This window comes from Macrobrachium nipponense, chromosome 1 (genome assembly GCF_015104395.2).
Source record: "Macrobrachium nipponense isolate FS-2020 chromosome 1, ASM1510439v2, whole genome shotgun sequence".
NCBI classification, from domain to species: domain Eukaryota; kingdom Metazoa; phylum Arthropoda; class Malacostraca; order Decapoda; family Palaemonidae; genus Macrobrachium; species Macrobrachium nipponense.
The window spans coordinates 92,005,499-92,019,298 of record NC_087200.1 but is presented as its reverse complement, the minus strand read 5'-3'; the positions used below and the strand labels follow the sequence as shown (position 1 = coordinate 92,019,298).

At 35.4% G+C, this 13,800-nt stretch overlaps 1 protein-coding gene across 1 annotated transcript in view; it reads left to right on the top strand.

Moving 5' to 3' along the window:
* Positions 1–13,800, top strand: part of LOC135219463 (myelin expression factor 2-like) — a 159,697-nt gene that overhangs the window by 52,394 nt on the left and 93,503 nt on the right. The window contains 1 exon segment of the mRNA XM_064256258.1: positions 12,432–12,586. Coding sequence (XP_064112328.1) covers positions 12,432–12,586 — 155 coding nt within the window.

Below are 13,800 nucleotides of genomic sequence, written 5' to 3'. Positions count from 1 at the left end.
GTGCCAAAATTTCGACCTTTGGTCAACTTTGACTCTACCGAAATGGTCGAAAAACGCAATTGTAAGCTAAAACTCTTATATTTTAGTAATATTCAATCATTTAACTTAATTTTGCAACTAATTGGAAGTCTCTAGCACAATATTTCGATTTATGGTGAATTTATGAAAAAACTTTTTCCTTACGTCCGCGCGGTAACTCTTCCGAAAAAAATCATACATGCAATTGTGGTAATGTTTGCACCATTTTAAATTAGCCGTTACATAAAGTTTTATATATGAAAATGTGCGCAATTTCATGCACAATACAACTAAAAACAACCCATGGTTGTAGCTTTTATCAATTTTGAAATATTTTCATATAAAAAATGATAAGTGACAAATTTTCAACCTTTGGTCAATTTTGACTCTACCGAAATGGTCAAAAAACGCAATTGTAAGCTAAAACGCTTATATTCTAGTAATATTCAAGCATTTACCTTCATTTTGCAACAAATTGGAAGTCTCTAGCACAATATTTCGATTTATGGTGAATTTATGAAAAAAATAACATTTTCTTTACGTCCGCACGGTAGCTCTTCCAAAAAAATCATACGTGCGATTGTGGTAATGTTTGCACCATTTTAAATTCAGCCGTTACATAAATGTTTTATATATGTAAATGTGCGCAATTTCATGTATAATACAACTAAAATAGTTGAAGGTTGTAGCGTTTTTCTCATTTTCGAAATATTTGCATATAAATCACGATAAATAGAAAAAAAACCACGTTCGGTCAAATTTGACTCTACCGAAATGGTCAAAAAACGCAATTGTAAGATAAAAATCTTACAGTCTAGTAATATTCAGTCATTTATCTTCATCGTGAAACAAATTCGAAGTCTCTAGCACAATATTTAAATTTATGGTGAATTAAAAAAAAAAAAAACTTTCCTTCCCTCCGCGCGCGGATTCTCCACCACAAATCTCCGAAATGCGTAAGTCCCATTCTCGGAATATTTGCTCCGTTTCATATTAGGCATTTCATAGAGTTTTATATATAAAAATGTGCGCAATTTCATGTAGAATAAAACTAAAAATATTTGCAAGTTGTAGCTTTTCTTATTTTTGAAATAATTGCATATAAAAAAATATATATAAACAAAATTCGACATTCGGTCAACTTTAACTCTTCAGATATGGTCAAAAACTGCATTTGTAAGCTAATATTCTTACAGTATAGTAATATTCAATCATTTGTCTTCATTTTGAAAGAAATTGGAAGTCTCTAGGACAATATTTAGATTTATGGTGAATTTTTGAAAAAAATATTTGTTTACGTCCGCGCGTTACGAATTCATGCATTATTTTGTGATAATATTTTCTCTGTGTTGCTTTTATTGTTTTACAATGTGTTATATACCAAAATGATTGCAATTTAGTGTATATTACAACGAAAAAAAAAAGTAACTTGTTACCTTTAACCGTTTAGCGCACCGCGCGATTTGAATACAATTATATATGAAATTTCGTTTTTGCGCTATCATATATCGCATTATTTATATATGATAATGATAATTTTTTTCATTTCTGATGGTTGCATACTAAACTTCAGGCAATGACAAAAAAAGGAGCCAAAAATGAACTCTTAATCTTGAAAACTAAGCACGCTGTGATTTTTGAAAAAAAATATTTTTTCCGCTTCCGCGCTCACTCTGAAACGTCTCCGGCACACGGGAGACATTTTTTTTTTTTACCCCTTCGGCGTTTAAGGGTTAATTGATGTTGGCAAAGCTTTTTTATTCTCGATCTATTTTTTAAAAGTGTTGAGGTAGAATTATCCATGCTTCCCTCCTTCCCAAAGTTTGGGAATCAGCTGTATAAATACTGGGTAAGTTACATAATTAAAAAAAAAAAGTTTTACGATAAAGTTTTAAATATACTTACCAAGTAAATGTTTGATTATGAAATGTGCTGCATTAGTGCTTGTGAGCAATAAATCCACTTCCCTGAAGAGCATTGTCAGACCATCAAAGAGCAGGAGGGTGCTTGAAAGTAACAGGTTGCCGACCTCTGCTCTACACATTTGTGAATTGGTAGGTCATTGCCACTACTATTAAACCTGGTACTGGAAAACAACTCATCAGCAGTAGCCTGTCTTGTATTATGAGCCAAAACAGCTAAGTCAGATAAAGAAGAGTGCAGAGGGTGTTTATTGTTTTATAATACATTTTATGCATTAACTGTAATGAACTCACTCAGTCAGCATTAAGAGTTGGAAAAATAAATGTGATTGATGACAACTTTTGGATAAGAGTTTGAGATGAGATACAGCACCAGAGTACTACTGGAGAGAAATACTCCAAACGAGGAAGAAGAAAGGAGTTAAAACACTTGGATGTAATCGCTTCATCCTGAAACATTCCTAAAAAATTTCTGCAAGACATCAACTTTTCAGAAAACAGAGAGGAAGCAGTATTATGAATGTGCTTCTCAAAAGCCAATTTCATATCAAGAGTTACACCTAAAATCTTGAAAGAGTCACTGATATTTAAAACTACAATTAAAATGGAAATCAGGATGCAAAAGGCAAAAGTGTTCCGGATTGACTAATGTCATACTTTGAATTTTAGGAGGGTGAAGCTTCATTTGCCAAAGCCTACTCCACTTGTTAATAACATGCCAGATTGATAGTCTAGGATTTTGCCATCACAGGCGTGGAAATGAAACGACAGCTATTATATAAATAGTAAATAGCAAAGGTCCAAGAACACTTCTTTAGGAATACAGGCAGTCCCCGGGTTACGACGGGGGTTCCGTTCTTGAGACGCGTCGTAAGCCGAAAATCGTCGTAAGCCGGAACGACGCTTGGAAATATGTCTTAAACTAATAAAAAGTTATAAAAACCTTACTTGTAATCCTTTGGTTACACTACATGTTGTTTCCTGTAGTTTTATGTACAACCTGGAGTTATTTTCATAAAAGAATGCTGGTTCTTGAATGTAAAAACTATTGTAATCCTCTGGTGACACTACATTCTTGAAGTTTTATGTACAACCTAGAGTGATTTTGCCAAATCTTGAGGGCTACAAGAACAGCTGATTACTATTTACGTATCATATAGACTAATTAAAGTAAACGTATCTTTAAATAGGCTTATATATTAGTATCAACAAAACATTTCCTGCCATGAGTCGGAGGCCGTTTAATGAAACGAACACTTCTCTGTCCTATCTGTTCAGAAAATTAACGTTACGTCAATCCCTGAGACCATTGTTGCCAAGGCCTCTCTCTCTCTCTCTCTCTCTCTCTCTCTCTCTCTCTCTCTCTCTCTCTCTCTCTCTCTCTCTCTCTCTCTCTCTCTCTCTCTGAGATACGATTTTGCGATGAGTGTTAGTTGTATAGGTGACCGATAAATGGCATTCAGTCTGTTTTGTTTGTTGGTGCTGCATGTTAACACGTTGTTGTTTAGTTCGTTGTATTTGCGCCTATTTTTCGTGTTATTTTGTCTATTTTATTATTAACCATGGGTCTCAAAGCTAAAGACAAAGCAGGTGATAAGAAAAAACCCAAGAAAATGATTTCGATGGAAGCAAAACATGAAATTATAGCAAAGCATGAACGTGGCGTTCGTATCGTCGATTTGGCAAACGAGTATGGTCGAAATCCTTCTACAATATCCATGATCATCAAGCAGAAGGAAGCTATAAAAACCTTCCAAAGGCATCACCATTATTAATAAACTACGAACTGATTATAAATCAGTTTAGCAATGTTATTTCATTTGTGTTTATTACGTAGTTATTAGTGTACATACGTAAATAAAAAGAGAACAAATCGTTCCCTGCCACCCTTCCCTACCTCCTCCCCCTGGTGGCCTCACGTCATCTTTCGTTGTGGTAAGTAAAATTCCTTTCTTTTTTTTAATTGATTTTATTAATATTTATTATCATTTATCACATTGCTATGTTATTTTATCATTATGTGTGTTATTACTCGTTTTTTGTGTATAAATTGTGTATATATGTAATTTAGCGCTAGAACGGATTAATACCATATTACATTATTTTTACATTAATGGGAAAAAAATGCTTGAGATACAACTGTTTTGATATACGACGATGGTAACGAACCAAATTAAATTCGTATGTCAAGGTTTCCAGTTACTGGATAATGTCTCTCTTTGGATACTTCGATTTTGCCAAATCTTGAGGGCTACAAGAACAGTTGATTACTATTTACGTATCATATGACGAATAACTTAAAGTAAACGTATTCTTTAAATAGGCCTATTTATTATTAGTATCGACAAAACATTTACTGGCATGAGTCAGAGGCCGTTTAATGAAACGAACACTTCTCTGTCCTTAACTCGGAGCGTCGGAAGACGCCTCTCTCTCTCTCTCTCTCTCCTCTCCTCTCCTCTCTCTCTCTCTCTCTCTTCTCTCGCTCTCTCTCTCTCTCTCTCTTAGTAGCCATCTTGCTTGGTGAGACGTACCCGCGTGAAGTCAGATTAATCAACAGATATCACAAGTTTAACATACGACTAGAATTTGAGAAATATCTAGAAGTGTTCGTGAACTATCGGTGATAAGATTAGTGTGAAAAATAGTAGGATAAAGCGTCTTCTAAGTTAGTTTATCAAAGTGTAATACTATAAATCAGAACAAGATGGCAGTAAGTTCCAACTGCGGGAAGAGGTGGCGTAATTTGGCGTGCTTAGCAGATTCGCAATACGATGAGGTAGCAGGAAGGGAACTGGCATTTCTCATCTATGAAATCAGCAACAGTCCTAACCAAAAAGATACAAAAGCATTCATAGATATATTAGAAGGATATAATCCTTCAAACTGGAACAAATCTAATGAAAACATCTTGAAAATAATTGAAGAAGTTCCAAATAAAATCCAAGTGGTCAAGAGACTCATAAAGAAAATATACATAAACCAACATATTCCGACAAAGAAAATGAATAAGGTGAATCTTGTGAATATCCTAATTGATGCATTAGGAAAAAGAATGCCAAAGCATGCAAAACTGTGTTTAAGGTTTGGTATAGCATAGTCAATCCACAAAACCTAATCAGAAAATGTGCTGCATGCAACATTCCGACCCATCCACAGTGTGCTGAGGTAATACAAGATTTGAGAAAAGATACAAGAATTTTTTGTTCAACATGTCTATCATGGATAGACAATGTTATTAAATCAAGACTGAATGTACAAATAGTTGAGGATGAGAAGAAGAGAAGAGAGGAAGAAGAAGAAGAAAAAAAGAAGAAGAGGAAAACGGAAGAGAAGTAAACAAAAATGAAATGACAGAAAAAAAAAAAAATAAAAGGCCAAAACAAAGAACAAGATAAAATATTGGATGCAGAGATACTCATTGATACTACATATGAGGCAATAAAGCAGCATAACCTACGAAGAAATAAATTACGATATGACAACAGAAAAGCAAATCCCGAAGAGGCTCTACCCAGATCTTCACAATGACGGGAAAGAGGAAAAAATAGACAAGAAAGACAAAATCTGCAACCTTTTGAAAGAGGGAATTGCAGATTTGGAGAAAGATGTTACTACAAACATCCTAAGATATGTCAAAACTATGAAATATAGGTAAATGTGCATACTTAGATGGATATGGGGATGATTGCAGAGATCTGCATCCAAAAATATGTAAAAACCTAAAAGAAGGAAAAGGATGTAAGTTCGACAAAAATGCACAATATATGCACCCCTGTAGCCATGAATCATAATCAAATAAATAACCAACCAAGTAATAAAATCCAAAATAAGAAAGAAACAAATAAAGAGAGAAATCAAGAATATCAGGTAAAAGAGAAAAGCAAACCACCAATGAGATATGCAGAGGTGTCAGCAAAAAAAAAAAAAAAACAAAATTTCAAAGCATCAGCTCCGAAATTCTACTCAAGAGATAATAACTGATTTATTATGCAAGAGGATATTGCAGAAACGGAGAAAATTGCAGATTCAGACACAAATGAATAATTATGATGAAGGAAGATCAAATATTATGGAAAAGTTGGATTTTTTAATGTCAGAATTTCTGGAAATGAAAAAAAGAACAACATACCAGAACAGGAAAGAGACATGGGAAAATCCTTATTACTACCAGTATTAAATGAAGGAGAAAACACGCAAACCATCATAGTGATGAATGCGCAGGGTTTAGTTACGAGTAACTCAAAAAGAAAAATAGAGTACTTAGAAGAACTAACCCAAAATGAAAAGAAAATAGATATAATGAATAATAAGTGAAACCTGGTATTCCCAAGAGACTGGGAATGATGATCAAATAAAAAGGGTTCCAAACTTATAGATCAGATAGAAAAAAATAGGAATCAAGGGGGAACCGCAATATATGGGAAAGACAAAAAACAAGGAAAAAATATATGAGAAATATAGTAACTCAGAATGTGAACTAATAGCGGTAGAATTTGAATCTGAAAAATTGATGAACATAGTAATATATAGACCTCCCTAATACTAGAGTTTGACTTATAATTGAAAAATTGGGATGATATATGTAGAAATCACAAGGACTGGACTATTCTCCTATCTGGTGACTTCAACTCTCCTTTCGTAGAATGGAAAGACGAATAGGAGATTGTGGTTGTACTTATACATATAAAAAAGAGAGTAATAGTAGTGCAGAAGATAAGAGGCAATTTGACAATATTAGATATGATACTAGAATACACATTCAACAAATAAATCACCTGCCAACAAGAAAGGAAAATACTTTAGACCTAGTATTTGTGAACGAGATGAATTATGTTAAAGAAATAATAGTTTATAATGCGAGTATTTCAGACCATAATGTCATAGAATTAACAGTTCATTCCAAAGCAAGTGGAAAATAGAGATAAGCAAGAAATGAAAAAAGTGGGAAGGATATGGAAAATACAACTTCTACAGTAAAAATATAAAATGGTCAGAAATTAATGAAGAATTAAACAAAGATTGGGATAACATTTTCGTAAGTGATGACATAAGGGTAAATACGGAGATATTATATAAAATAAAATATTGGAGAAAATAGTGGAAAAATATATACCGAAGAAGAAAAGTAAAACATCATTCATGCATACCAAGAGACAGAAGGATCTTGTTCCAGAAAATCAGAAAGTGGAAAAAAGGTCTTGCAAAAGAAAAAAATGCATGGAAAGTTATAGAACTAAAAAGTAAGATAGGAAAATGCAGAACAAAAGATTATACAATCAAAAGAAAATGAAAAACGGGACTTGGAAGAAAAAACTATTAAATATCAAGCAAAACCCCAAACTATTATACTCATATGCGAAGAAGATGAATAAAAGAAGAATAGAAAATAGGCCCTCTGAGAATTGAAGGGAGATTAACGAATGAAAAAAAAAAAAAAGGAAATTTGCAACATACTGGCCAGAACGATATAAGAGAGAATTCACCCCTAGAATAGATAATGAAGATAATGATATAGAAGTAAGGGAAGAAAAATAGTGAATATTTAGCTGACATAGAAATTAATGAAGCTGATATTGTGCAGGCAATTAATGAAATTAAAAATGGAGCTGCTGCAGGGCCGGATGGAGTCCCTGCTATTTTGTTAAAGAAAGTAGTTTCATTCTATCGCAAAGCCACTTGCAATATTATTAAGACAAAGTGTAGATACAGGCAAGATTTATGATGAGCACAAATTAGCATATATCACCCCTACTTTCAAAAGTGGATCAAGACTAGAGGCAAGTAATTATAGGCCTGTGAGTCTAACATCACATATTATGAAGTGTATGAAAGGGTAATGAGAAAAATATTATGAAACATTTAATAAAAAATAATTTGTTTAATATAGGACAACACGGTTTCGTACCCGGAAAAAGTACACAAACCCAACTGTTAGTCCACCGTGAGAACATATTCAAAAATATGAAAGCGGAAATGAAACAGATGTGGTTTATTTAGACTTTGCAAAAGCTTTTGACAAAGTAGACCATAATATATTAGCAAAGAAAATTAGAAAACACAATATCGTAGGTAAGTAGGAAGATGGTTAAAAGAATTTTTACACAACAGAAAACAGATAGTTATTGCAAACGATGAGAAATCGGATGAAACCAAGGTAATATCCGGTGTGCCACAAGGTACGGTGCTAGCTGCAATATTGTTTGTTATTATGATTGAAGACATAGACAGTAATGTTAAGGATTCGGTAGTGAGTAGTTTTCGCTGATGACACAAGAATAAGTAGAGAAATTACTTGTGATGAAGATAGGAACGCTCTACAAAGAGACCTTAACAAAGTATATGATTGGGCAGAGGTAAATAGGATGGTATTTAACTCTGATAAATTTGAATCAATAAATATGGAGACAGAGAAGGAAAGCTATATGCATATAGGGGACCTAATAATGAGACAATCACAAATAAGGAAGCAGTTAAAGACCTTGGTGTGATGATGAATAGGAACATGTTATGCCAATGATCAAATAGCAACTTCTGTTGGCAAAATGTAAGCAAAAATGGGAATGTTGTTACGGCACTTTCAAAACAAGAAAAGCTGAACACATGATTATGCTTTATAAAACATATGTTCGTAGTCCACTTGAATATTGCAATATGATATGGTACCCACACTATCAAAAGGATATTGCACAAATAGAGAGTGTACAAAGGTCCTTTACAGCTAGAATAGAAGAAGTTAAGGACCTAGACTACTGGGAAAGACTACAATCCTTAAAATTATATAGTCTAGAGGAAGAAGAGAACGCTACATGATAATTCAGGCATGGAAACGAGATAGAAGGAACAATAACAGAAAATATCATGGAACTAAAAATATCAGAAAGAGCAAGCAGAGGTAGATTAATAGTGCCCAAAAGACTATATCAAACAATAAGGAAAGCACACGGACATTAATCCACTACGCACAGCATCGATAATGCAGCGTCTATTCAATGCGTTGCCAGCTCATCTGAGGAATATATCAGGAGTGAGCGTAGATGTGTTTAAGAATAAGCTCGACAAATATCTAAACTGCATCCCAGACCATCCAAGATTGGAAGATGCAAAATATACCGGAAGATGTACTAGCAACTCTCTGGTAGACATTAGAGGTGCCTCACACTGAGGGACCTGGGGCAACCCGAACGAACTGTGAGGTCTGTAAGGTAAGGTCTCTCTCTCTCTCTCTCTCTCTCTCTCTCTCTCTCTCTCTCTCTACTCTCTCTCTCTCATCAAATTACTGGATAATGTCTCTCTTTGGATACTTGGAATTTGCGTTGTAATCTAACCAGAAACTTTCGTTTTTGTTATATTACTGGAAACAAGCAATGATTTTTTTATTTTTTCATTATTTGCGCTTTTGGACTGTTATATGTAAACTTTGCGCACCGCAAGCTAGTATGTATTCATTCGCTCGGAAACTAGTTCCACATATGAGGCATCACTAAAAAACATAGAAAAATACGACATAAAAAGTGTCGAAAATCATCATAACCTCAAAATTTTTGTTGTAATCTAACCAGAAACTTATTTTTATTAATATACTGTGCTAAACTATAAAGGATTTTTATCATAGTATACGTTTTTTAAAAGCGTCGTTAACTCGGAGCGTCGGAAGCGTCAGCGTCGTAACCTCGGAACAAGCGTCATAACCCAGGACGGATTTTTCCATTGAATATTTAAGAAAAAGCGTCGTAACCTCGGAACGTCGTAAGCCGGAACCGTCGTAACCTGGGGACCGCCTGTACCTGGAATGACATCACTAAAGATATAACATTACTAATGATATACTGGCCATCAACGAAGACCCTTTGGTTTGTGTCTATGAAAAATTCATTTAGAATATTAATAAAAGATCTACCAATTCCCGGTAATCTTAGCATGTAAATGAATACTTAATGATTCACATGGTCAGAGGCTGGACTATAATCATAACACTCCATGCGTGTCTCTGCACTCTTATCAGGAGCACTCAGCACATGGTAGTTAATGACAAAAGTCCTTCACAAGTACCAAAGTCTTTACAAAACTCTAACCAAAATGCTGGCCGTAGGTTGTTATCTTCAACAAACTTAAAAAGATGTGCTTAGATAGCACCTTCTCCTAGACCTTAGATACAATGGGAAAGAGAAACCTGCCTACATTCAGAAGGGGAGGAGGATGACCCTAATCCCTCAGGTAATGTAGCAATATTTGCCCTCCTCCAAACAGAAGGAAATAGTAGTACAGGCAGTCCCTGGTTATCAGGGGGTGGGGGGGGGGGGCGGCTTCCATTCCAACAGCTTGATGATAAGTGAAAATTGGTGAATTTTGGCGCTTAATGGTGCCGATAACTGGTTAAGGTGCTTGTGTGAGTTATCTATTATCGCCAATACTATTACCAGCCCCGATAATCGGAAATCTGCCCATTTTGACCAATTTTCAGCAATTTTCGGCACTAGACAAGCCCCATAAAACCTGATCGCTGCTAACCAAAGCCACTGATAACCGTGGACTGCCTGTAATCTTAAGGGCATTGAAATAAGCACATTATATATACAAATATAAAGATTGGAAAGATTAGCAAGAACCTGTTAAGGTCTGTGCCACCATAACTGTTAAGGCCCAGAAGCAAAGTTTTGTCTTCTCTAGACCTGGAGGCCATTGAACACAACTTATGCTTTATGCTCTGGAAAACATGACAGACAACACCAAGAACTCCTCATATTGTTTGCTCACAATGCCTTTAGCCAGAAGTTCTGCCTTCTTGTTTAGGGCAATATGCAGCAGTTCCATAAGCTCTTACAATAGGAATCCTTTGCTATTTGTGTCTTGTCTGACTGGTGACGGTGTCAGTGTGCATCTACAACAGACCCAAGCTGTCAGACCTTGACTTTCCCTTCATATTTGTAACGAGTATTGCAGCCTCAAAAGAGTCTTTTTATTTTGACCCTTAACAGTTTATATCATGGGCTTGCTTGGATCTTTCATAGTAAAACTTCCAAACTCATCTAAGCTGTGTGCCATCCTAAGAGCAGGCACTTGGCATTTTAAGAACACTTTTACAATATTTATTTGAGAGACGTTACCTATGAGTCTTTTGATATTTATTGTTTGGATTGGTCTGATTTTTAATGTGTTCATTTCTGATCATTCATTACAAATCCATTGCTTTAAGATCTTTTGGAGGGTGGATAGATCTTTTGTTCACATATGTTTGTATTAAAGCATTTCTTTTCCATCATCTTCCTCCAAAATTGTTATTCAGGCTATGATTAATTTATTGGTATGAAACAATGTTGTTAAAAAAATATTATTTCTCCACAAAACCATGAGTTATAAGTTAATTGAGTTTGGCAAATACTATAAGGTAAACGGAACACCCTCTGGGATAATGGACTTGTGGTATTGGCATAATTAGTTGGGTCTCTTATTTTTTAGGATATATCAAGTTGGTATGGCTAGGAAACTTTTGATATAAATGAAGGCTATTAATGAAGTTTTAATTGGCTATCACCTTAAGCTTGTTTGGCTTCTACCAGCCTGAAATTGACATCATTTTTGTCTATTACATGCAGTCCCAGGTTATCAGGGGCTTCCATTCTGACAGTTTGATGATGAGCGAAAATCACTGATAACTGGAAATCAGCAATTTTCAGCGCTTTATGGCACCGATAACCAGTTAATGGCACCTCTGTTAAAGTATGTATTGGCGCCAATACTCTCTTATCAGTGCCAGTAACCGGAAATGGACACTTTTCGACACTAAATGAAACCAGATTGCCCATAACCCATAACCGGGTTGGTATGGTATTAGCGTCCCACCTCAGTGGTCATGGGTCCGATTCTCGGCCATTTCCATTGGGGAGTGAGAGATGTGTATTTCTGGTGATAGGAGTTCACTCTTGACGTGGTTCAGAAGTCACGTAAAGTTGTTGGTCCTGTTGTTGAATAACCACTGGTTCCATGCAACGTAAAAGCACCATACAAACAATACAGACAAACTGTATTGTTGTTATGAAAAGTTGGTGGGTTAGGGAGGGTTGACAGCTAGTTGGGAGGAGAAATGCACCAGATGAGAAGTAAAAAAAAAAAGTAGTGTCTACAGTTTGCCCGTAATGTTGATACATTGTAACATTACCCCTACAGAGGGGAATGATCTGTAATGTAGTGGCTTTTATTAGTCAAGTTAATTTTTTGAAAAGTGGGAGATTTTCAATAAGTTACATTTAGAACTTTTAAAGGTCCTAAGTGTTTTGTATTTTAAAGGTCTAAAGTGCTCATATGTTTTAGAATGCCCCTTGAAGTTAATAGTACCATTTTGTATGTTTTCAAGCATATTGGGTTTTTGTTACTTATTGTACAAGAGACTCGCATAATCATTAAGCTCTTTGATGTATTCAGTTTTGAGTAGTTTGTAAAACCTATACGATTTATTGTAAATGGTAACGAAGCATTTTTTTTTTTTTTCAGTTGGCGAGGTGTCATATGTAGAGTTGTTTAATGATGAAAACAACAGACCTCGTGGATGTGCTGTGATTGAGTTTGAGAGTGCTGAATTGGCTCATAAGGCTGTAGATACAATGCACAGATATGACCTCAAAGGTCGCAAGCTAGTTGTGAAGGAGGTAGGTTTTTGTGCAAAGATAGAAAGAAAAATTCCTCAGGAATAGTACAAACCATTGCCAATTATGTAGGAGTATATGTCTCAGCACAAACTGAAATCAGTTGCTGAAACTTGGTAACAAGGGAGCTAACTGGTAATAGGTGGATGATTGGGGTAACTCCCTTTTTTTTTCTATATAAGTAACTTACCAAGTAATTACATAGCCATTAGTTTGACTTATTCACAGCAGTTTAGATTCAAATTTTGCAGTAGTGACACCAGTATTGTGTAGGTGACACCAGTCTCGCCCCTTAGCAAGAGGGTGAGGAACAACTTGGCAAACAATCTCATTCCATTTCTGCGTCTCATTGTGTCACATATGGTGTCGGCAACAATTATTCATATTTTGCCGGCTTTGGTATCCAAACGTCAGTTGAGTAGCTTCAGCCAAAAGCTTCAGGATGAATTTTTCCTTATTTTCTTGTTTCTTAATGTAGTAATACATAAGTAGTTCACTTACTATGATGGGTCACTGTAATGTTGATGAAGAGATAATTTAACTGTGGTGGCTTCATCAACAAGTGGTACTATGGTTTCCCTCCTCCCCTGTCAGTTGGTGGAGCAGATGAATGAGTGGGTGGTTTGCCACTGTGGAGCTGTCAGCCAGGAAGATTTAATCTTGAAGGAATATTTTTGCAGATTAACTGAATTCATCTTGAAGGAATATTTTTGCAGATTAGCTGAACTATGTGGGTGATTTATTTTTGGGATAGGTTGGTCTCTAAATTCTTGCCTGGGAAAATACTTTTTAACCTGTTAAGCGTCCGCCCGGATGAGCTCGCGCTAAAAAAAACGACCGTCACGCTTTTTTTTTGTAATTCAGCGATCATAGCATGATGATAGTTTTTTCAAAGTTAATATGATTTTATGCTTATATTCATACTGTAATTCAATCGGTCTCTCTCTCTCTCTCTCTCTTCTCTCTCTCTCTCTCTCTCTCTCTCTCTCTCTCTCTCTGAGAGTCACTCAGCAAAGAAAAGTCATCTTCACTCCCGCTATTGGAAGAAAAGTTTGTGTCTCATCACTGGAGGATTCAGAACTAGAGCTCTCATCATCAAATAGGTTATCAATATCAGACTCCTCATCTAGTATTTGATTGATCTCACCTGAAGAAATACGCCTCCTCTTTGGGACATTCATTGTGAAAGACGCGAAATCCTATTTGTCTCGATAAAT